The 23,867-nt window shown below is 38.8% G+C and overlaps 1 protein-coding gene across 6 annotated transcripts in view; it reads left to right on the top strand.

Annotated features, from left to right (window-relative positions):
* VPS13A (vacuolar protein sorting 13 homolog A) overlaps positions 1 to 23,867 on the top strand; it is a 108,678-nt gene that overhangs the window by 46,459 nt on the left and 38,352 nt on the right. For all 6 annotated transcript variants that reach the window (XM_048292952.1, XM_048292950.1, XM_048292955.1 and 3 more), the window contains 14 exons: positions 546 to 693; positions 1,565 to 1,715; positions 10,724 to 10,848; positions 11,532 to 11,701; positions 12,293 to 12,513; positions 13,642 to 13,874; positions 16,232 to 16,324; positions 16,796 to 17,152; positions 17,925 to 18,026; positions 19,315 to 19,473; positions 19,590 to 19,851; positions 20,712 to 20,872; positions 21,977 to 22,080; positions 23,322 to 23,619. In XM_048292952.1, the coding sequence (XP_048148909.1) occupies positions 546 to 693; positions 1,565 to 1,715; positions 10,724 to 10,848; positions 11,532 to 11,701; positions 12,293 to 12,513; positions 13,642 to 13,874; positions 16,232 to 16,324; positions 16,796 to 17,152; positions 17,925 to 18,026; positions 19,315 to 19,473; positions 19,590 to 19,851; positions 20,712 to 20,872; positions 21,977 to 22,080; positions 23,322 to 23,619 (2,584 nt within the window). The remainder of the gene's footprint in view (positions 1 to 545; positions 694 to 1,564; positions 1,716 to 10,723; positions 10,849 to 11,531; positions 11,702 to 12,292; positions 12,514 to 13,641; positions 13,875 to 16,231; positions 16,325 to 16,795; positions 17,153 to 17,924; positions 18,027 to 19,314; positions 19,474 to 19,589; positions 19,852 to 20,711; positions 20,873 to 21,976; positions 22,081 to 23,321; positions 23,620 to 23,867) is intronic.

The raw sequence follows: 23,867 nt of genomic DNA, 5'->3' as shown, positions 1-23,867 counted from the left end.
GAGCAATCTACACATCTTTAAATAGAAGAATGTTTGAAGCAAATGTTTGTTTAGGGTAAATTGTGTATTACTATATATTTATGCATTATTCATTACTTTGGGACAGGTTATACACCTATTTGTATTAGACTATTTTGATGGGGTTTTCAAGCTATGCATAGCAGCAAAGGTACTGAGTTAGCCATAAAGAACTGTTTGAAAATGGTCCTTGGTGCAGGGGATTCATGAGGGGAGAGGGAAGGGAAGGGGCTTTTCAAACACTGTTGAAGAGTACTGAGGAAAGAAGGAATAGCTCTCCACTGGAGAGCAGGTAAGAGGTCCTGACTTGGGAGAGTTTGTGTGTTGCATGCCTGATATGTGCCCAGTACTTCCTCCCTGCCAAGGGAAGATGTCTAGTTTGTGGAGTAAGGCTTTATCTAGAGCTACTTGGGGTAGTATAAAGGCAGTTTTATAGCATTATTTAAAAAGATGAGGAAAAGACAGAGATGTGTTTGTTAGAATGTGAAATATGTTGAAGCTGGGAGTATTGTTTCTTCTTTTCACAGGTCTTACTATGAGCAAGATTCTTTGCAAACTGAAGTACAGTTGCTGCAGCCAGTCAATCTGGAAGTAGCTGTTGAACGAAATTTAGCTGCTGCATGGTATAATGAAGTTCCTGATATTGAAATATCTGGCCGACTCAAGCCTATGAATGTAAGCACTCGTTTCTGAAAGAAACTGTTAAAATATGTGTGCAAAACAGATTCATTTTTCTCTATTTATATAAAGTCCAGGCTCAGTAGTTAAGGTATTGTTTGATTTCAAGACACAGAGTAGATTTTGTTGTTTCATAGGGGAAAAGGAAATTAATAGATTTCTGTTCTAGTTTAAGCTCTGTATTTCATCTGTGATACTCCAGGAAGACCTTGTACTATGAATTACTGTTGCTAGTTAAAAATGGTTATGCTGTTCTAGGCTTTTACCTGTCAATGTCTTTCAATGAAGGATTGGAAAAGTTGGGGTTTATTGGTTTGTTCAATAGCAGTGCTGAATTTATACCTATGACAAGCCTGACTTGTAATTAGTGAGCTGCTGTGCCACATACGTACTCACAAATCTGTGAGGCCAGATGGGATTCATCCTAGGATGATTTAAATTTAACATTAAGAAATAGAAAGGTTGTGAAGTGTATGAGGAAAACCAACTTGCAAGATTTTGAAATAGAACTTTTAATAGTATTAATAGTATTAATGTAGAGTAACTAGTGCCTTGTCATTAAATGCAGATAAAAATTTTGGTTGACTGTAAGTCAAACTGTATATGTATGTGTTCTGACATTCTGGTTTCTAAATTGTAACATGGTAGGGAAATTTTGTGGATGAGAACAAAATAATGTGTGACTGACTTCCAATTTCTAGAAATTACTGCAAGGTGTTGTGTGAATTTGAGAAGAATGTTTAGTGTCCTAAACAGAGACTCAGATGAGATTAATTTGGTTTATCTGTTTATTTGTAAGCTTAGATTTTAGTTACCAAAAGTTATGTGAACAGAGTTGTTCTGATTTCCATTCCAATCTCTCTTAAAGCTAATTCTTAGTCAGGAAGATATTACCACAATACTGAGGACACTGAATGAAAATGCAGGTGAAAGCTCTGGTGCATCAACAGCTTTGCCAGAATTGAAAGCATCAACTAGTCATTCCAGTGAAATGCATGGTACTTCACAGCACTCTGCAGGTAATATTTTCTAAAATGACATCATCTAGCATTTTTAGGTATTACTATCTGGATATTACTTCTGTTGGAATTGCATTTATAAAGGATGCCAGATTCATTTGTGTATACCAATATTGTAGAATCACAGGATAATTAAGGCCTCCAAGATCATCAAATGCAACCTTTGACCAAACACCACCATGTCAACTAAACCATAGCACTAAGTGCCACATCTAAGTCTTCTTGAACACTTCCAGGGATGGTAACTCCACCACCTTCCTGAGCAGAAATTCTTCCTGATGTCCAGCCTGAACCTCCCCTGTCTCAGCTTGAGGCTGTATCATCTTGTCCTGTCACTCACTAGCTGTCTGTGAAAAGAGACCAGCCCCCCATCTTGCTCAAGTCGTTGTAGAGAGCAATAGGGTCCCTTTGAGCTTCCTTTTCTCTAGCCTGAACACACCCAGCTCCCTCAACCACTCATCATACAACCTGTGTTCCAGACCATTCACCGGTTCCATTTCCCTTCTCTGGATATGCTTCAGGACCTAGATGTCTTTGTTTTGTGAGGGACCCAGAACTTGAAACAGGATTTGAGGTGTCACTTTCCTTACTGGCTTAGTACAGGGGGACAATCACTGCCCTGGTCCTGCTGGCCACACTATTTTTGATACAGGCCATGATGACATTGGCCTTCTTGGCCACCTGGGCATAGCTGGCTCATGTTCAGCCACTACAGGGTCCTTTTGCCCTGGGTAGCTTTCCAGCAACTTTGCCCCCAGCCTGTTGCACTGCCTGAGGTTGTTGTGATCCAAGTGCAGGACACATGGCATTTCACCTTGTTGAACCTCCGTTGGCCGTTGGCCGTTGGCCTCAGCCCATCGATCCAGCCTGTCCAGACTCACCTGCAGAGCCTTCCAGCCCTCCAGCATATTGACACCCGTGCCAAACTTGGTGTTACCTGTGAACTGACTGAGGGGCATTTGATCCCCTTGTCCAAATCCTTGATAAAGTTTTTAAACAGAACTGGTCCCAGTACTCAGCCCTGGAGAACACCACTGGTGACGGCCACCAACTGGATATAGTTCTATTCACTACCACTCTCTAGATCCAACCATCCAGCCAGTTCTTAACCAGCAAAGAGAGCACCTGTCCAAGCCATGGTGTGCCAGCTTCTCCAGGATAATTCTGTGGGAGAAGGTGTCAAGGACTGCCCTAACATACATGTAATCAACATCCACAGCCTTTCTCTCTTTCACTAGATGAGTCACCTGGTCAAAAAAGGAGATCAGGTTGGCCAAGCAGGACCTGCCTTTCCTAAACCCATTCTGAAACCATTCTGCCTGGACCTGATCCCTTAGTTGTCCAGTTTGTGCCATGTGATTGCACTCAAGATACTCTGCTCCCTACCCTTCCCCAGCACTGAGGCCAGCCTGACAGGCTTGTAGTTCCCTGGATCTTTCTTTTGTAGATGGGTGTGACATTGGCCAACCTCCACTCATCTGGGACCTCTCCAGTTAACCAGGACTCATGTTAAATGATGGAGAGTGAGTGACTTGGTGAGCTGCTCTGCCAGCTCCATCATCACTCTAGGTTGAATCCCATCTGGTCCCATAGACTTGTGAGTGTCTAAGTGGCACAGCAGTCACTAATTACTTCCTCATGTATTGCATCAGGTCTCTTCTGCTCCAGGTCTCTTCTGCTCCCTGACCCTGTCTATGAGCTCAGGGGCCAGTTGCCCAGAGAATAACCATTTTTACTCTTAAAGACTGAGGTGAAGAAGGGTTGAAGTATCTCAGCCTTTTCCTCATCCTTGGTGGCATCTGCATCCAATAAAGGGTGGAGATTTTTCCTTTGCCTGCTCTTTGCTGTTAATGTATTTGTAAAAACACTTTTTATTTTCCTTCACAGCAGTGACCAGATTGAGTTCTAGGTGAATTTTAACCTTGCTAATTTACTCTCTACATGACTCAACAACATTCTTGTTCTCTTCTTCCAGTTGCCTGCTCCTTCTTTCAAAGGTCATAAACGCTGATTTTTACCCCTGAGTTCCTCCATATTCAGCCAAGCCAGCACATAGAGACAGTCTGATCTGTGCCTATAAGATTTCCTTCTTAAGGTACATCTAGACTTCTTGGACCCCTTTGGTTTTAAGGGCTTTATTGCCAATGCACTGTCTGAACCAGTGTCCTGAACAGGACAAAGTCTGCACTTTGGAAGTCCAAGGTTTTGTTGACACCCCTGACTATTGAAAATTCTTGTGTCATGGTCTCTGTGCTCAAGATGGCTCTGACCACAGTGTCTCCCACCAGCCCTTCTGTGTTTGTAAGCAGCAGATCCAGCAGGGCAGCTCCCTTGGTAGGCTCACTTCCCAGCTGTGTTGGGAAGTTACCTTCACACACTCCAGGAATCTCCTAGACTGCCTCCTCTCCACTGTGTTGAATTTCCAGCAGACATCTGGCAGGTTAAAATTTCCAGCAGACATATCTGGCAGGTTAAAATTTCCCATGATTTCACGACAATCATGAAACATCAGCCAGCTGATCATAGAATACTTCATCCACCTCCTCATCCTGGCTGGGTGGTCTATATCAGACTCCCACCAGGATACCTGCCTTTTTGGCTTTCCCCCTCATTGTCACCCATAGGCACTCAACCTTCTCATCACTATCCTTGAGCTCTGTACAGTCAGAACACTTCCTAATGTACAGAGCCGCCTCACCATCTCTCCTTCCTTGCCTGTCCCTTCTGAAGGGCTTGTAGCCATCCAGTGCAGCACTCTGGTCATCCCACCACATTTCCGTCATTGCTTTCCTGCTGCACAGTGGCCTCCAGCTCCTCCTGTTTGTTACCCATACTGTGTGCATTGGTGTAGATGCACTTCAGTTGGGCTACTGATTTTACCCCTAACCCTGGCATCCCACCCCTAGGCCCATCTTCAGTGAGCCTGGTCTTAATCCCATCTAAACTAAGTCTGGTTTAAAGCCTTTTTAATCAGCCCTGCTAACATGGGCAAGAATACTTTTTCTCCCTTCACGACAGATGAATCTCATCTGTCCCCAGCAGTCCTGGTATTGTATCAACTTGTCCTTGGTCAAAAAAAGACAGAATTCCACTGATGTCACCAGCCTTTAAGCAACGTGTTCATCAGGTGGGTCCTCCTGTTCATTTCAGCATTCTTCCCTGCTACTGATGGGGTCAAGGAAAACACCACCTTATGCTCCTGTGCCTTCAACCAGTCATCCTGAAGTCCTTTCTAATTGTCGTAGGACTTTTTTCCTCAACCTCATCATTGCCAACCTGTACAAACAGAAGTGGGTAATAATCAGGGGGCTGGATCAGTCTAGAGGATCTCACAGAATCACAGAATGGGTCATGTTGGAAGAGACCACAGGGGGACGTCTAGTCCAACCTCCCTGCTGAAGCAGGGTCATCCCAGAGCACATGGCACAGGATTGTATGCAAACAGTTCTTGAAAATTTCCAGTGAGGGAGACTTCACAACCTCTCTGGGCAATCTGTTCCAATGTGTGGTCATCTGCACAGTAAAGAAGTTCTATTTGGAACTTCATGTCCATAACTTTCTGCCCTGTCCACCTCACTGTCCACTGATCCAGGCAACGCTTGCTGAGTTTGCCTGTAAGGATGTTGTGAGAGGCATTACTGAAAGCCTTGTTCGAGTCAAGGTAGACAATATCCAGTGCTCTTACCTCATGCATCCAGGTAGTTATTTCATTGTAGAAGGCATTCAGGTTGGTCAAGCATGATTCCCCCTAGGTGAATCCATGCTGACTACTCCTGTCTTCCATGGGGATGGAAGAGATGGCCTCCAGAGTGAGGCCCTCCATCATGTTTGCAGGGACTGAAGTGAGGCTGACTTGCTGGTAGTTCCTTGTTTCATGCCATTTTTGAAGACTGGGATGACATTTAGTTCCTTCCAGTCCTCAGGCATCACTCCTAACTGCCACAGCCTTTCAAAGATGATTGTGTGCAGTCAGCTCTCTCAGCACTCATAACTGTATCCCATCAGGACCCATGGTCTTGTGGATGTCAGGATTGCATAGGTGTTCTCTAACGCAATCCTCCTTGACCAAGGGAAAGGCTTCCTTCCAACATTCCTTTACTCTGGCCTCCTGGGTCAGAGATTCCTGAGGGCTGGTCTTGTCAGTGAAAACTGATGGAAAGAAGACATTCAGTAATGCCTCTGCTTCCTCTGTTACCAGTGTCCCCCTGTCAGAGACTGAAATATTATATTTTATGACTTAAACATTTTCTTAAAGGACTTTTTAAAACTGTATTACAAAAGCTGAAGAGAACACTACCACACCCTGAATGGGGCCCTGGCTGAGGCCTGACACTGCTCGCTGATGAAGATAAGATAAAGTAACAACTCAGGGCTGGGGACATTCACTGAGCACAGGCTTAACACCTCCAAGATGAGGACCACAGCCCCAGGGCTATCAGCTGCCAGGCTCGAACAGACCCCCACACCAAGGGGGGGAGGGAGGAGAGGCTTTGGGTATCTTGGAAAAGCCTCTGGTCAGAGGCGCAGTGACTGCCCATCCTCCAACTGTGCAGAGGAGCCCAGCTGAGGGGTCCTCACTGGGGGCGGGGGGGAGCTTATCCACAGCAGGAGGGGGTGACATGGCCCATCACAGGGGCCCCCCTCAAAAGGGTCCCCAGACTGAGCACCAGAGCCCCAGAGATGATGCAACAGACCCTCAGTGTTGCAAGGCACAGTGTCAAGCCGGCCCCTGCAAGGGAGGCACGTGGGCGTTGGCACCTGGCCCAGAGTGTATATGAATCCACGGAATTCTGCACTCTTTGGCGTGTGGCGGCGTGTGGTGGCGTGTGGCAGTGTGACATGGCGTGTGGCAGCGTGTAGCGGTGTGGCCACAGCGGCGACAGGGGACCCTCAGCACCAGCAGAGCGGATGGAGGGGAGCAACGAGATGTCACTGAGACCCTCGGATGGGTGATCTGCTTCCATCTAACCCCTGTCACCTCTCCCTGTTGCCCCACCCCCCCACGCACACTTCTTTTTCTTTCTCTCTTTGTTTTCTTTTCCCTTCTCTTTGCCTCTTTTACTATTAAATAAAACACATCAATTTTTTGGCAACAACATCTAACCTCATTCAGTTTTAATCTCATTTCTGGGAATATTTTGAACCTTCTAAGTTCTTTCCAGTTTATGCTCAGAGACTTAGCTTGCTTTGCTTTTCTGGGTTTAAACCGGATCGTAACACCCCCCTCCATTTAGCAGTGGTCCCATGTTATCCTTAGTTTTACTTTTGTTATTGAAGAGGGCCTTCTTGTTGTCCTTGACATCCTTGGCCAGAACTAACTCCTGATGGGCCTTGGGCTTCATTGTCTCAACTTACCCTGACAACCTTTCTATACACATTCCAAGTAGCTTCACCCCACTTACATCTCCTGCGCATTTCCTCCTTATGTGTGAATAGTGGCAGAAGCTCTTTATTCATCCATGGAGATCTCTTGCCCCTTTGCCTGATTTCTTGCTCGCTGGCCTGCATTGGGATGCTAGTTCTTGAGCCTGGAGGAAGTGATCCTTGAATGTCAACTCCTCTTCCCTGCAGGGCCTGTTCGCATGGGATTCTTGCAAGAAAATTCCCTGAAGTGGCTAAAGTTCTCTCTCCTTAAGTCCATGGTTACAATCTTACTTCCTGCACTGTTCACTTCTCACCCAATACAGAGCTCCACAATCTCACGGTCACTACCCAGCCAAGGCTGCCCCAACCCTCACATCCCCCACAAGGCCTTCCTTGTTTGTTAGTGTGAAGTCAGGCAGCACAACATTCCTTGTGGGATCCTCCACTGTTCATGACAGGAAGCTGTGATCAGTGCTTTTCAGGAACCTCTGGGCTGTTTGTGTTTCACAGTGCTGGTTCTGCAGCAGATGTCAGGGTAGTTAAAGTTCCCCACAAAACCAGTGTCTGTGACTCTGAGGCTGCTTTGTGCTACCTGTCGAAGGCCTCATCCACTTCCTTCTCCTGCTCGGATGGCCTGTAACAAACACCCACAAGTGTTGATGCCTTTTCCTGGTCTTAAAATCAAGAGTCATACATGGTTAGAAGGGGAAAAGGGATTTTACGTTGGTATTTATTTTAAGGATCCTTAGGTGCACACGTCCAGGTCATATGCATTGAAATGCACTCCGCCCAGTATGCCCCAAAAGATCTAGTATAACATTATAGGTTTTACTAATTAGCATATCTATCAAAGATTCCCCAGTGAGAGGCTCGAGTGAGCCCCCCTCCCCAAGGAGCCTTCCCCTGGATGGTTCTATCTTAGTTTACAGAATGTGTTCTGGAGAGGACCTTGGGGTCTGGGGCACACTGATCCCTAGCTACGAAGCTTCTAAAATGTTTAGACTCTTAGCTTGACAAATAAGTCCAAGAATGTAGGGAAAAAGCACTAAGAATACAGAAGTTGTATAAAAGGTATAACAGGGGTATAAAAGAAAAGGCAAAAAATCTTCATGGCATCAGTGTCACCCCTACTGGTCTGCCCTTTTATCCTGACCCATAAGCTTTTGACTTGCTCATCATCCATTGCAAGACAGAGCTTGATACATTCCAGGTGTATCCTCACATAGAATGTTTCTCCTAAACAGAATATAGCCCTTCATGACAATATTCCAGTCCTGTGAGCTATCCCACCACATCTTTGTAATTGCAATTATGCCAAAGTCCTTTGACTGCACACACATTTCTTGTTTCTCCTGTTTGTTCTCCATACTGTGTGCATTGGTGTACAGGCACTTTATAGAAGTATTTGTGCAAAGGGATGCCCCATAGTCTTGTCTTGTAGTTACATCTTCGGATGCTTGTACTCGCTGAATATATTCCCTCTTAAGCCTTATTTTGCTGCTTGGGTGATCACTGTAGTTCTGCCCTTCCCACACCTTATCTCTGTCAAGCCTGGCCCTGTCCCCGTTCCCCTTCAAATCTAGTTTAAAGCTCTCTCAACAAGCCCTGCTAACTTCTGAGCTAAAATCCTTTTTCTCCTTTGAGACAGGACGACTGTGCTTGTTGCCAGCACGCTCAGTGTTTTACAAAATTACCCATGATGAGCAAAACCAAAATTCTGATGGTAACACAGAATTGTGTTACCAAGGTGTTCGTTTGCATGATTTTCTTGACAGGACAGAAGAGAACACAACTTGTGCTCCAGATCCCATCTCGTAGTAGTATCTCTTACCTGAGCCCCAGGGAGGCAGCAGACTTCCCTGTGGGATGGGTCCAGCTGGCATGCAGGGCCCTCAGAAGAGAGTCACCTGTAACAATTACTCTTCTTTCTCTCTTTTTAACCTGAAATTGTGATGCATTTGGTTGACTGACTTTCTCTGGGTGACCCTCCAGGTAGTGAAAGTAGACCTTCACCTTCACTATCAGTTGCTTCACCCTCAAGTTCTGGATCCTCCTACTTATTTCCTAAGGTTACCTGTGAAAGCAAGGGAGGTGACTCTCCTGCCGCACCCAACAGGGACCTGTTTCCACTTCCCCCTTGTCTTTTAGATCCCCTCCTTCTGATGACAAGTGTTGGAGTTCCTCTGACTTGTGCTGAGCTTCCATCTCCTGCATTTCTCTCAGGAATTTTCACCAGTCTGTTTTTCTGTCACACCCCCTGATACTCTTCGGCCTCTCTACTTCATCTTTAAGCTCAGCCACCATGCTCAGCAGGTCATCCACCTGGTCCCACTTCACACACATGTAGTCTCTTCTGCCTTCTGGTGCTAATGTCAAGCTCAAACACTCCCTGCAGCCACAGGCCTGGACAGCTGCATGCTTCTGAGGAAGCTTGGTCTGGGTTGCTGTGCTCCTACAAGCAATGGCTTTTGGCTTTATGGAGATGACTGTTGTGTCTGTTCTCATGGGGTAGGTGTAAAGCACCAGGTGAGCTCTCCTCCAGAGCTGAGATGGTCACTGTGCCCTCCTACATGAACTGCTGCAGCAAGTGCTGTGTTACATCCTTCTGATGTGCCGTGTCCTGTTTGCCCACTTTTTCACTGTGCTCCAAGTTGCTCATGCTCCCTAGAGTCTTTAAATCTCCCTCAGTTGCTCTGGCAAGGCCCTCACGATACTGGCCTCACTTACGAGAGCTTCTAGTCCCTGCCAGGTCTCTCCCCTCTCTTAGGTTTCCCTGACTCTGGGAACCCCCTGCCAGGCTCTCTGAGGTAATTTGCCCTGCAGTTGTAGGCACTGCTGCTGTTGTTGCTGCTGTCACTAGGTGCCTCATTGGCTGAGGCAGTCAGTTGACTGCCAGTGCATCTCTTATCTTGACATTGTGGTTTAAGCTATATCTGATGGTAATGATAATGAATAGGAACAGCTGGACCACTGTAGTGAGTTTTTGAGCATGACATGTAATGTAAGGACTGTCTTGTTTTCCTGGCCATAATGCAAGGCAGCACTTAAAGGTCTGTCAACTACATTTGGTAACATCCCAAGTTTGGAAAGTTCTCTTTCCTGTGTATGCTGGTTTTGTTGCTGTTCAGATTTAGATCTGTTTGTCTGTTGTAATGATGACACCCCTGAAAGTTGTTCCTAAACAATACATGTTATTGCCCATCGACTGTTCAGGACCTACTAAAAACAAAAGCAAGTAAAGTTAAGAAAACAATCTTTTGCTGCATTCCTTTATTAAATGCAAAAACCAGCAAAAATGTGGCAGATAAACAAATGAGGATTAAAGTAAATTTGTATTCTTTGTAAGAGTCTTGCACACAGTACTGTGTAACATTAAGGGGAAATAGTACATTTAAGTTTTGAAGATGGTAAAAGCTAAATCTAGAATATGTAAGCAGAGTGTTTTATATTCTCAAACATTGTGTGATTTTGTCAAAAGTAGTTACATAAAGCATGATGCATACATGGTAAGTGTAGATGGATTTACCTGTGGAGAAAAAGGAAAGTTGCTGTCTTTATGGTCATAAGTGAGGATGTTTTGGTTTTTTCCTTATTTGCAGTCAGGTAATTTTCTTAATACTAACCATTTTTCTGATTTGTGAAAGGTGTAACTGTTGTGACATCAGCTGTGGTGGAATTGCATTCACCTATGAAAACAAAAACAACACTAAAACTGGACTTCAGATTTGACTCTCTGACTTTAGTGTTGTATAGTCCAAATTCAAAACAGGTAAGTATAATTTTGGTTACAAAGAGAAATCAGCAGCTTTCATGTTGCCTAGAGTCCTGGAAATGCTGAACAAGAGTAGCTTAATTTATGACAGAGAAAGTGTGTTCTAGCAATAATAACAAATGTGATGGAAATGATGGAAGAGCTATTTTAGCTGAATTGTTTGGCCGATATTACAGGAAATAGAATAACCAGTGGTAGCGCATAATGTGTGGCATCTTCTGTCACCTGACTAAAAATCTAATGAAAATTTATATTAATTTAAAATACAGCTTGGAAAAAATGCAGAGGAATGAAACATATTCATTAGTCACATGTAGAGATGTGTACACAAAATTGTGGAGAAAGATTCTTAAATTTGTCAATAGGAATGCATTTATATTCATCTTGATTTAAACTTAGAAAACTTGTCACCAGATTTCTGACTAGAAGTTTGTAATTAATTGTAAACTTAGGTCTCTCACTAATGACAGGTTGCTTTAGAAAGATGGTAGAAGGGTAAAGCTTTGCTCTTTGAAAGTTTTCTCTTGTATGTTGTTGATTGGGGTTGTCTTTTTAATTAGTAGTGGGTTTATTTAATTTATTATTATTGAAAATATTATCAGTTAGAATAAAACTGTGTATATAACACCTATATATTATTTTTGCTACCTGTAACCAAATCTATATGTTTGATTTAACAGGTTAACAGTTTGGATCAGAGAGATGATCTTTTGAAGCTTGCAGAGTTTAAATTAATTCTGATGTCAGCTGCTCTGAAAATGTTATCAGATGGTTCAATGAATGCTTCAGTCAAACTGGCGAACTGTACATTAGATGATAAAAGACCATCAATCCAGAAGGCTACACCAAGGTCTGTAATTTTACATAATTTACTGTTTATTAGAAATGTTTGAATTTTATTAGTATTCTGTTAAAACCACAATTGTTTTAGTGTAGGGGTTCTTAAAGTACGTGTTACTGTGGATTTATGTGTCTTACTTGCCTTTTGTTCCACATATCTTTATGAGAGACCGATATAAATGCTAGATACAAAAAATTAAATAAACCGAACTTTAAATACTAATCTAATAAATGCACATAGAAAACAATTCCACTTTCCACTTTAATGAAATGCTAAGTAAGACTGAGATGATGTTTCATGAATAGTAACAAACTTCAGTAAAGTGTAGTACTTCTGATATGTAAATGAGGAATTACGTTCATTTGACTTGTTAAAATTATAAACACCCTTAGTTGCCAGTGTATGGGATTCCAGTTAGTTTTAAAGTTATATAAAATTTGTGTTAGTGTTTTTATTGGTCGTGTTTTAAAATCAATAGTATTACTTTTTAAATTCGGTCTTGTTAATGGATTGCAGCTGGGATGAGAATCTTGAGTGTTTTTCAGTATTTGTTGCTGGCTCTTTATTGTTACATTAAATGCCTCCTTAATTGTCTTTCAGAATGCTGGAAATGAAACATGGATTTGAAAAGAAAGTTATGGTGGATATAAACTACAAACAGGGGAGAGATGGCACTATTCTTGATGTTATTGCTCAAGAGATATACCTTTGTGCAAGCATGGAGTTTCTAATTACTGTAGCAGATATATTCCTAAAGGCTAATGCAGAGAGTGCTGCTGCACAGAGAAATCTCAAACAGTCATTACCTTTAAAGGACCAAGGTATATACCAGTATATACTGGAAATAGTTTAAAATTTGTATTTAAATATCAGCTTAATTTTGGTTGTAATTGTAATACTATGTAAAAAATATAATTCTCCTTTTATGCTATTTCCTATGTTTATGTGTATAGAACAGCTTCCTCTAACCATTGATGTTGCTTTCTTTGCATCATGGAAATAGATTCATGACCTTTAGTCTTTGTTTCCAAGTGAAGTCTTGTCTTACTAGACAAAGAAGATACATAAAAATGTATGTTTAAAATAAAATGGGAAGAATAATGAAGCGTGTTGCACTTACACATGGAATCAGCCTGCCTGATATTGCTGCCTAGAAATGTTGTCATTTCTTTTGTCCACTGATGTGCATTTCTTCCTACATCAGAAAACAGATTTTTAGATTGAGTACCTGACATCAAAAACTGGTCCATTCGAGCAGGAAATACTCTTTTTTTTCTCCTCAGGTGTACCAAAGCAAGTCTCTGCTTTTTTGGTGGTATTTTCCTGTGCCCTAAATACTGTAGTTGTGTTCTTCTCAGCCAGGCCTGTTATGATTATTTGCTGATGATCAAAGTCTGAACAGATAAGGAAGTCTTATATGAAAGTATATTTTTATTGCAAGTGGTTACATTAAGCATCAGTAAATACTGCATTATTGTCCTGTGGAAAAATGTGGGTTTGCTACTCCAGAGAGCAGAAAATGTGCCCAGCATCAGTCTTATCAGAGTTGGCAGATGTAGGTATGGAGTGAAGCTGATAAATTTGTTAATGTCAGAGATAGTAACAGTGGTGATACTGTTATCCTTTTCATTTTGACAGAGAAGCTTTGTGGAATCTTTTGTTGTACCCAAGAGTAATTAGATATTAAATGGTTTTGTGCCTGCAATGAAGAGCCTAGAAAGAAATAAGTCAGTTGCACGGATCTACAAATTTGCTGACACTAGTTATGCTAGATCTTACCCCTAAATAGTTTAGGCCTCCCCTGTAAGTTACAAGAATTAAATAACTACTGTAATTAATATTATTAAGTATAATAATTATAAATTAATATTAATAATTAAGTCACAACAAGCAAATAATTGAAATGTAATCTTTGAACAATCAAACTAATGTAATTTATATTTCTGAAGCACCTGTGCAGCCTGTATCTACGATGGAAATGAACATTGTTGTTAAAAACCCAGAGATTGTGTTTGTGGCTGATTTAACAAGAGGTGATGCTCCTGCGTTGGTGGTTACAACACAGTGTGAGATGTTCATTAAAAATAGCCCTGAGAGGTACAACATGACAGCTGCTGTTAAAGAGATACAGATGAAAGCATGCCCATTTCTTCCAGAAGAAAGGAAAGGGAACATTACTACGGTGAGTTTGCTCACTATGGTGAGTTTGTGTGTATTTAAAAGGTGCTGTGTAAGTTACACTACTAAAATACAAGTATTTTTGAAATGTTCTTCATTAAAATGTATACTACAGATATATGAGTAAAATTTGGTGGTGAACATTTTGTTGATTTTATTCTCTTTTATCTGATATGCCTAAAGCATCATCTTGATCTATGGCATTGGGGTTTGCTTTGTATGACAAGGTACAATGAAGAACCCCAAGGAGTAAAATGTTAATTATCTTTCATATCCCACGTAACCCAAATAAATAGAATTTTTTAAGTGTATGCTATTTCAAATGCAGTATAGTAAATTTGGAATGCTATCAGTCTAAAACTTTGTATTAAATAACTATGTAAGAGAATAACAGTGTCACAGAAAAATGGGAAGTGCATATTATGAAATAGTTTACTTACTGTATGTTGTGCATCGATTCCTTTATGTTAAGGTCCACAGATCTGTTATATTAATGCTGCCTGTTTATATTTTGGCAAGAAAATCAGACTTGCTAGTTACTGGCCAGGTGGAAGTGCATTGACTCCTGGAGCTTCTTTCAGCTTTTATGCCTCTACAGCAGACTGTACCTCAGTTAACTCTGTGATGATATTTTAGCATCAGAGAAAAAATTTAAATATCCAACAGTTACACATGTCCCCAGACCACAGATGAATTTTGAAGAGCAAATGTTTTCAGCTCTCTGTTAATGCCTGCTTACTTACAGAGTGGTGTAGGAAAGATCAAAGCTATAAGCAGAAAGGACTGGGGCTTCCCCTTCATCTCAATTTGAGGTAGAATCATAGCAGCTCAGTTTACTCCTTGGGTGTACACAATCTTTAATTGCACTAAAATGTTAACCTAGTCATTTAGAAAGTGATGCACTTGGCACTGATAGCCCCAACACAATACAAAGATGTTCGACATCCGTTCTTGTAGTTGACAAACGTGGTATAAATGTGACTTTCTTTGTAGAAAGCTATTGAAAGACTTCACACCAAGTTTTCCCTTGTTCCCAAGTTTACAGGAATATCTTCTGATGGAATCTCTTATCTCAGACTGTAGGAACAGGGAAAAAGGCCTGAATCTGACAGGATGCTTGTGCTATAGATAGGGAAAAAAAACTTCATAGGACACTGGTTTTAGTGCTTAAAACAGTACCTTCCTTGAAAGATTCAGAAAGTTCTTGAGAAAAGTCAAAAAAAAAAATAGATTTTACCTGCAGGTAGCAGCATAACTGCTCCTTTTTAAAACGTGTGTAAGCAAACCTCTGAAGCCAGGTTTTCTAAACAATCTAATTTTAGTCTGGTAAAGTAATTGGGTTACACGAATTCATCCTTTTGATGACAAAATTATCAAAACTTAAAGAGACCTTCAGTATCATTTAGTCCAGCTGTCAACCCAGCACTACCATAGTCACCCCTAAACCATATCCACAAGTGCCCTGTCCAGACGCCAAGTAGGGAAACTAACCTCCAGATTAAAAATAGCACCAATGATGAGGGGTTTTTTGTGTATTTCTCACAAGTGTGTTGGTCTAAAGAGGAATATGTTATTTTTCATTCCTGAATATAATAAAGAGTAAGAAAAAAAGGTAATTTGAGCAGTAGAGTATAAAATAATATTGTGGACAAAAGCTTCTGTTAGATCAAATTCATTTGGGGAAAGTGTGGTCAAACTGATTCAGGGTATATTTATGCCTCCAGCACCTGATGCAGACATGGAGAGAGATGTCAGAAAAGATTGCAAAATCAATATGGTTTGAAATTATAGTTTTTGAAAGACTTACTATCCTAGATAGGGATTGGAGAGCAAATTTTCATATCTGAACAGTGTCAGTAGAGTCTAATTACATCTGAGTGCTCTGTTAATAACATAGCACTGATTTTGTTTATAGCATACCTCTGATTTGGTAAACTTCGTCAAGTTAAAACGTTCAGGGACTGACTGCCAAACAAAGTTGGAACAGAGTGGTTGTGATTCCAACAGTTACATTGTTATTCAGGAAAACTGTAACTGTGTTGTTGCTGTGTTGCAACTGAAAAACTGGTTCTCAGAAGTCAGAGGCATGGTGGTGCAGTGCATTGAAGGCATCTGCAGACTTTACCTAAAAAGTGGAGTTACTGAAGTGTAATGTGTTTTACTGTAGCTGACATTTCAATCTTTAATGATAATTCTGGATACTTTTTCCTTTCAACATGTTTTTAGTGTTCAAGTTTCTCTTAATTTTGAAGAATGAAATAATGGTAAGTTTTCTTCAGTACTTGTTATGTGTATGATTTCAAAGTAAGTTTTTAAAAATAGTTTTTTCTCTATATGACGTGTTTTTACTTTATTGTGTAGGTATTGCAGCCTTGTGACTTCTTCTTTGAAATGAAACAATCGGGTACTAATCCACAGACAGCTGATCTAACGATTAAATCTCTAACAATAGAAGTAAGTAGACGTCTATTGTGTTTTTAGTTTCCTACTTCGCACTCAGCAGGCTATGAAATTGCTTCAGGAATGACTGAAGTGGGGAATTGTTCCTGTTCTTCATTAGGCCACCTACCTGTTTAAGCATGTCAGAACAAATAATATTGAAAATGAACAACTCTGTCGCTATGCTTCGGCTTTGAAATCTGTGTTTTATGAAATGGCATGGTGTGCAGAGATAAGTTTTGAAGTGTTCAGATAGATCATTGAATGATGTAGTTTAGAAAGCTTCCATCTGGAAATAAGGTGGGGGCTGAAAATCTGAAAAGATCGAACTATAGCTTGTGGAAGGGAATTATTTTCAAACAAGAGAGCCCTGTAGAAAACTCAAGTGTTTTGTTATTGTAACATACTCATTATACTTTTGTGTCTGAAAGTAGCTGTTTCTGTACTAGATTCTCATTTCCAGTTATTCCAATTTCTTATTTGTAGGTTTCACCAATAATCATAAACACAGTAATTACTATTACGTCAGCCCTTTATCAAACTGCAGAAACAACAGAAGAAGAGATTAGTCAAATTCCTCCTGACTTGTGGAATAAGAAAGATATAAAAAATCTGAAAATGTGGTTTCTTGAAGAGACAAATGAAAATGAAGATAAAAATCCAACCACTGAACTGGTTCCTACAGGAGAGTCATTGAAAATTAATATAGAATCTGTTTTTCTAACACTTGAAGCTGGAGTTGGGCACAGAACAGTACCAATGCTTTTAGCCAAGTCCTCATTTGCTGGAGAAGTCAAGAACTGGAGTACTCTAATCAACCTGCATTCTCATCTTGAGCTAGAGGTGAGGAATCCTACATAAAGAAACCAGAGTTTTTCGGGATGCTAAATCCCACTGTCTAAATGTTATATACACGTTATTTAGACAAGAAAAGAAAAATAACCCTCATATTTGATGACTAAACTCCTACAGGTATGTGTTGTGGGAGCACGATCGGAATGAGGTGTTAAGATAGTTAAATTAAAATGAAAATCTAATGCCTCAGATGTAATGATAATTAATGGCACAGTAATTGGTGTTATGCAGCCTCACATTTACGCTCTTTGCAAGTTCCTAAAGAACTTGCATCAGAACCTGTTGCATCAGTATTAAATGTTGGAATGGCAACGGGCTAAAACTCTCTAATAATCTTAAATTAAAATTGCAATAGAATATATCATGTGTTGTTTCTATAAAATACAATGTAGTTCAAGTGTTGTTCATAAAACACCCAAACTGACTCATATTTGGAAATTAGTGACATAAAATTCAGTGATTGTTGTAGGTAGATTCTTCCTTATTTATAGTGCTTTTGAATTCCAGTGCCTACTGTTTAAGGCAAAATTATATTTTAAGTGGCACAATTTTTACCACTTTTTTGGACCTGGGACTTTACAGTAGAGACTTTACTGCCTCATTTATTTTTCTAATGTGTTTGTTTCATCTTATGGTGGCAGCTGAAAGTGCAATCTGATTATGAATATTTTAGATTACCAAAATAATTAATATACTTGTAAATCAGAATTTTTAATTTAAGTTTTATGTAAATTCCTAACTGCTTTCTGGATTTTGATAGGTACATTATTTTAACGAGATGTTTGGCGTGTGGGAACCTTTGCTTGAACCGCTAGAAGTTGAGAAGACTGATTTATTCAAGCCATGGATTCTTGAAATCAAGGTATAGTTTCCAAAGCTGAACTCACATATTGCATTTCAGTACCTTAGAAAAAACAAATGCTCTCCACCTTTCATCTAACAATTTTGTTCTTTCTTGTTGGTTACTGAGAGTTTTTTCACAAGTAGTGAATGAAACTTGTACAAGGAAATACTCAGACTCCCACATCTGTGAAATATTGTCTTTCAGGTGGCAAAATTTTATTCAAGTTGCGCTAGGTAATCGTAATGTCTTTATATCAGTTTTTCTGTTAGGCCATATGCTAATGATGCATTCAGTGACTTTGGAAAGACAAACCACTGCTCTTGTTCTACAGTAGTAGGTGTAGCAGAATTGTATTGGAAAAACTGATAGCTGTTGAGCAGCACAAAGAGTACTGTGGGAATAGTGCTCTTACCACTTCATTTTCATCTTTCGTGGAAATAGTCTAGCCTTTATCTAAGGATGGGAGGTACCTTTTGTTTTTCCTCCTTCTGTCTTAACTGTTTTATTTAATTGTTTTCTGACTTTTTTCGAAACTGTTCAAGTATTTTTAACCTGAGACATTGCTCAGAATAGAAAACCCGCCCTTTTCTTAGGACTATTATTATCAAAAACTTCCTACAGTAATACTCACAGAAGGATAAAGATTATGGACTGGGATACTGCATTTAAGAAACTGCTATTAAAAATATCCCTGACAATTTTCCATAAAGGTACGAGACCTAATGCAGGAGAAAGGTAGAAGATAATGAGTAAAACCTCATGTCTTCTCACCCAGATATGAAATATAACATTTAGAAATACATAATTTCCAGAACTGTTGGAGGCTGGAGAAATGTATTCCATCAGATTTTTTTAATTTTTTCTTTCAATCAAATGAAAACAAAATAGTTATTTAATTTGGAAACATATAAAGACTAAATTTGGGGACTGTTTTAACACTAGGAAATCAATTATATGTAACTTCTTACACAGTGTTACTTAATAGGTTAAGATGAATGTTATCACACAGTATTTACTGGATATGTTAGTAGTTACTATATATTTTCTTTACTTTTGAATAATCATAAATTTAACTACTGTTACAGGAATTTCATTGACTTCCTGAATATATAATTTGTCTCTTGTCTTATTTATTCTCTCCCTCTTTCATTTTTATTGGAGAATTAAAAACATGAACAACAACAACAAAAAAGAAAACCATGGCAGGACATAGGTATGGGAAAGGGAGACATAGAAAGTCTTGAGGTGAAACTTCCTTCTACAGAATGAGTGGTCAGATGAGAATTCTTTAAACATCTCCTTTCAGATGAAGAAGGCTAAAAAAGCGCTGTTTGAATCAGATGAAGAAGAAGAAGAGACCTACAAAGTTCCAGAATATAAAACAGTAATAAATGTTTCCTCAAAAGACCAGCTCAATATTACACTTTCCAAGTTAGGACTGCAAATGTTGAGTAACTTGGGCACGGTAAGAAAGATTTCTTAACTATGCAGTGTTAGAATTGCTAGATGAATGTTTGCAGAGATCATCTTGGTGAAGTCTTATTCAGTATGTTGGTTTTGTATTGATTCTTTGCTTTCTAGGCATTTGCTGAAGCAGCTAGTCAAACTTCAGACATCTTCAAAAAAGACCGAGCACCTTTTGTAATAATCAATTCTTTAGGACTTCCCATCACGGTCTCGCCTAGTGATTCCTTCAGTGTCCTTAATGTTGAATTTGGAGCAAAACTATTTCATTTAGAAGACAGAGAGTGTTTAAATATGGAATTTGTCAGAACTAGAAATGAGAGTGACCAGTTCACAGCAATGACAACACTGAGTAGGAAGAGATTTTACATTCAGATCTGTAAGTTCCAAAGTTCATACATCTCCTGTTTTTATAAATATTTATCATGTGTAATACAGTGTCTTGTACAGTTCAGTAAATTTTGGAGGACTACATAACATGAAAGGAGTGTTTCTAGATGTGTGGCAGTATTTGAAATCTTGCTTTAGCCTTTACGTCTAAATATGCTTCTTAATTTTTGCAGCCTAGGTTTTCTACTGTGATAAATGATTTATGTAACAATCTTTATTGCAGTCAGATATTTGTTTGCATTGATATGTTATTGCAGAATTCAACTGCTCAAAATAATTTTTGTTTTAGAATTGATTCCTGTATATATGTGTGTTTACAGAAGTTACTCTTAAGAGGGATGTTTTTAAAAAAAAAAAGTTTTAAATAATTTTAAACAAACCACAGTTAAAGCTAAAATTAAAATTTAACTGTTTTTAATGGTGTTTGTGTTTACAATTTGAAGTGATTTATTGTAGCAATTGGCAGTTTTTAAAACTCGACCATATGACGTACTAGTTGAATTGTTTTTACAATATAAAAGCTGTACCTTGTTAATAAGCCATTGTAAACATTGTAAACATTTCCTGTGAGGCACTAATTTTATTTGCAGTAGCAAAACCCACTTAAATGTTTGAGTGATGGACCCATTTGCTCTTTTCCTTGTAGCAAAAAAAGAATCTTTGCCGTTTCCTTAGTAACACTGCAAGAGCAGCGTATTAAGAGTGCTGCTTGTACTTTTTCATCTGACGGGCATTTTTTTATTATTAGATTGAATGACACAGAAAATTCTATTGAATGCACATTTTTGTCTTTCAGCTCTTTCTTTATGCTCCTTTTGAGTGTTTCATGTCTCATCTCGCAAATTCTAGGTCCGCATAATCATTCTGCTGTGGAAAAGATTCCATTGACAAAAGTGGGTCGATGTATTTACAAAGTGCGACACGAGGAATCGGGTGTTGAAAGGTCCATTGTCTGCCAAATTGACACTGTTGAAGGAAGCAAGACGATAACTATACGTTCCCCTGTTCAGGTCATTATATATCCATAATGTATTAATTAAATTTTTTAATGAATGAAAGTGATCCTGTAGTCTTCAAATAAACATTGAAAAAACATACTTTAAAAATTTAACTGAATGGTTCATATAACTTTGCTTTGTGTTTGATTTTTCAAGAATAAAAAGCTTGTTCAAAGTGACAGATGGGTTGGATGCAGGTAGACATCAATCAGATTTTGGATCAGGGTAATTCATTAGTAATGTTAACTAATACTGGCTCTAATTTTGTTCTTGAACTATTTGCTTTGTACGAAGGGATCAAACTTCTTTTAATCTTACCTTGGTTCCATAAGTTATCCTTCAATCAAGGTTATTTCGTTTCTTTCATCCTGTACCATTGATATGTTAATTTCAAATTTAGTACAGTGTCAGTTGAAAAGTGAGACCTTCAAGTGTATATGTCTTTTGATTGAATAGTGTTTTCGATAGACATTATGTGGTTTACAGCTACAGTGATGAATCAGGTATTACAGTTCTATAGTGATAGTGTTCTTGTTTCATTTCAGTTGCTTTTTTTCATTCAAAGTGGTTTATGACTTGATTAATAACAAAATTTACTGTTTGGTTCTTTTTAAATTTTTTATTTCTAAGAGCTAATTAATGCCATTAAATTAACCCTGAAATAAATAAAAAATAATGTTTGCAAGAAAGATAACTACATGCCCCTGAATGATAATGGACATTACTGATTTAACCTTAAACTTCTGACTTCCCTTACACTTTCACTTTATGGATTTTTGAACCTTGTATCTATTATACTTTTAGGAGACCACTGTTCGGAAAGGTACCATATAGTTGAGATTTAGTTGCCTTTGGTTTTTCAGTCTTGTGTTTCTCCTTGAAAAGCATTTTGCAGTTAATATATTTATTTCATAAACAAAATACAGCATCAAACTGCACAACCAGATAATTTAAAAAGATTTGCTGTTTTAGAGACAGTTCACCTGAAATACTGACCTTGAGTGGTAAATGGGTAAAATGAAAAACAAGACTTCCCATTCTTGCTTTATTAAGCTCAAAATACTTTGTCCTTACAGTTTTTCCTAATGTGTGTTGCTGGATTTTTATTTTACATAGATAAGGAATCACTTTTCAATCCCGTTAAATGTTTTTGAAGAAGGAAGATGTTTAGGGACTGCTTCACCAGAAAATGAATTCAACATACCCTTTTCCTCTTACAGGTACTTTACTGTATTTTTCTTTTATTGTGGAATATGTTTATTTATTTTTTATTATTGTATCCATACAATTATGCTAAAAAAATTGTTTACCCTTGCTACCTAATACTGAAAAAATACTGTGCTCTCATTGTTGGATAGGATCTTCTCAGGGCAGGTAGTCTTAAGCTAAAATTTTGAAATCCATTTTTATGAACAAGTTAAATTAGCTAAGCTACTTTAAGAATCTGAGCTCAGGTACTTCTGGAACACAGTGATTGTAATTCACACAGTACACTTCTTAGTGGGGTGATGTTTGGTGAGTTAGTGCAGTTTTGGTTTTTTTCTGAAAAGGCTTCTTTTGATTTTTTGATTCTGAAGTAAAAGATTAAAAGATATACACTTAAACTCTATCAAAGATGTAAAAGAAGACTCATCACCTTAGAAAAACTTGGGTTACAGCATAGCCATGTTATTATCACATTCAATCTAATAACAAAGCTGCAATGAGTTTGCATGTACATTTTAGCTGAACTATCACCAAGTTTTAGGTAGGTAGGTTTGCTTTAATTTTTTTTTTATGGTTGCAGAGACTCTTTCCTCCTTCTGTTTTCCCCCAAACACTCTCCTCATTTTTTTTACAATGAAAGCTTTGTATCTTCTTCATTACTTAAGTTACATTTTACTGTAGATTCATTAATTCATTGATATTTTAACTATCTGTATTTCATTAATGAGATTTAGTAATGTTCGGATTCATTGCACAGATGAGTTCCACTAGGCAGTCAGGAAATGTTAAAACAAATCTTCAGTGAGGAGCAGCTGTATTAGATTAAAGCTTCTGCCTTATAAAAGCCATGTATGTAAATAATCCATGAACTAACTTGATGTTTTATGGGACTGAAAAGAAGGGCACTTTCTGCGTATCTGTTATAGGAGTAAGTTGTTGATCCAGACCTTTAGCTTGGAACAGGAACAGAGCAGCACATGTAAGGAAATTCAGTAGTCTCTTCATAAGAATCTCCAATAACCCTTTCTTTGTAAGGGAAGCGTGTGGAGGTATGGAACAAAAACCCCAGCTGTTACAATAGTATAAACTCTTGGGACCCAGTCCATCTTTTGATTCCTCCTTTAATCAAGATAAAGGCAGGCAATAAATTACTGCCAGAAATCTTCCTAAATCCAAGTAATATTAGACTGTCCCTGTTGCATATTAAGTGTTAATATGTCCCGTATTAAGTGTCTAAAAATGTTTTCATTTACAGATCCATACTGAGTTTGCAACCACTAGCCAATGAAAACGGAGTGGGTGGAGAATATGATATGTGTGAAGGAATTACATTTGATGATATTATGAAAAATGTTGACAGTTTATTGCAAAGGAAATGCCAATCTGTGAGGTCAACTAACCACTCACTTATCATCAATATTGTTCCTGTAAAAGATTCATTGACGACATCATTATGTGCAGAAGATGAATGGGATTTTCCATATGTTGTGCATTTATGGCCTTCTGTTCTTCTCCGCAATCTTCTTCCTTATCAAATAACTTATTCTGTAGAGGTAATTACATAATGCTTGAATTTTAGTAATGTTTCCCACTTATAATGTTAAAGCTGGTTGAAATGGAGATTAGAACAAAGGGATTCTGATGGAGTATTTGTGAAGCAAGTTCACAGGTCTTATAAGGGCATACATCTTACATAGTCTAATAAAGTCTGTATTTACAGAATTGAAATATTACCACAGAATGTGACATGTGGCGTTATTAAGCCATTCTTTAGATATATGCAAAGTAAAATGTAGCACTG

This window comes from Corvus hawaiiensis, chromosome Z (assembly GCF_020740725.1).
Source record: "Corvus hawaiiensis isolate bCorHaw1 chromosome Z, bCorHaw1.pri.cur, whole genome shotgun sequence".
NCBI classification, from domain to species: Eukaryota; Metazoa; Chordata; class Aves; order Passeriformes; family Corvidae; genus Corvus; species Corvus hawaiiensis.
The sequence above is the reverse complement of the archived record's forward strand: the minus strand, read 5'-3'. Positions and strand labels throughout refer to the sequence as shown.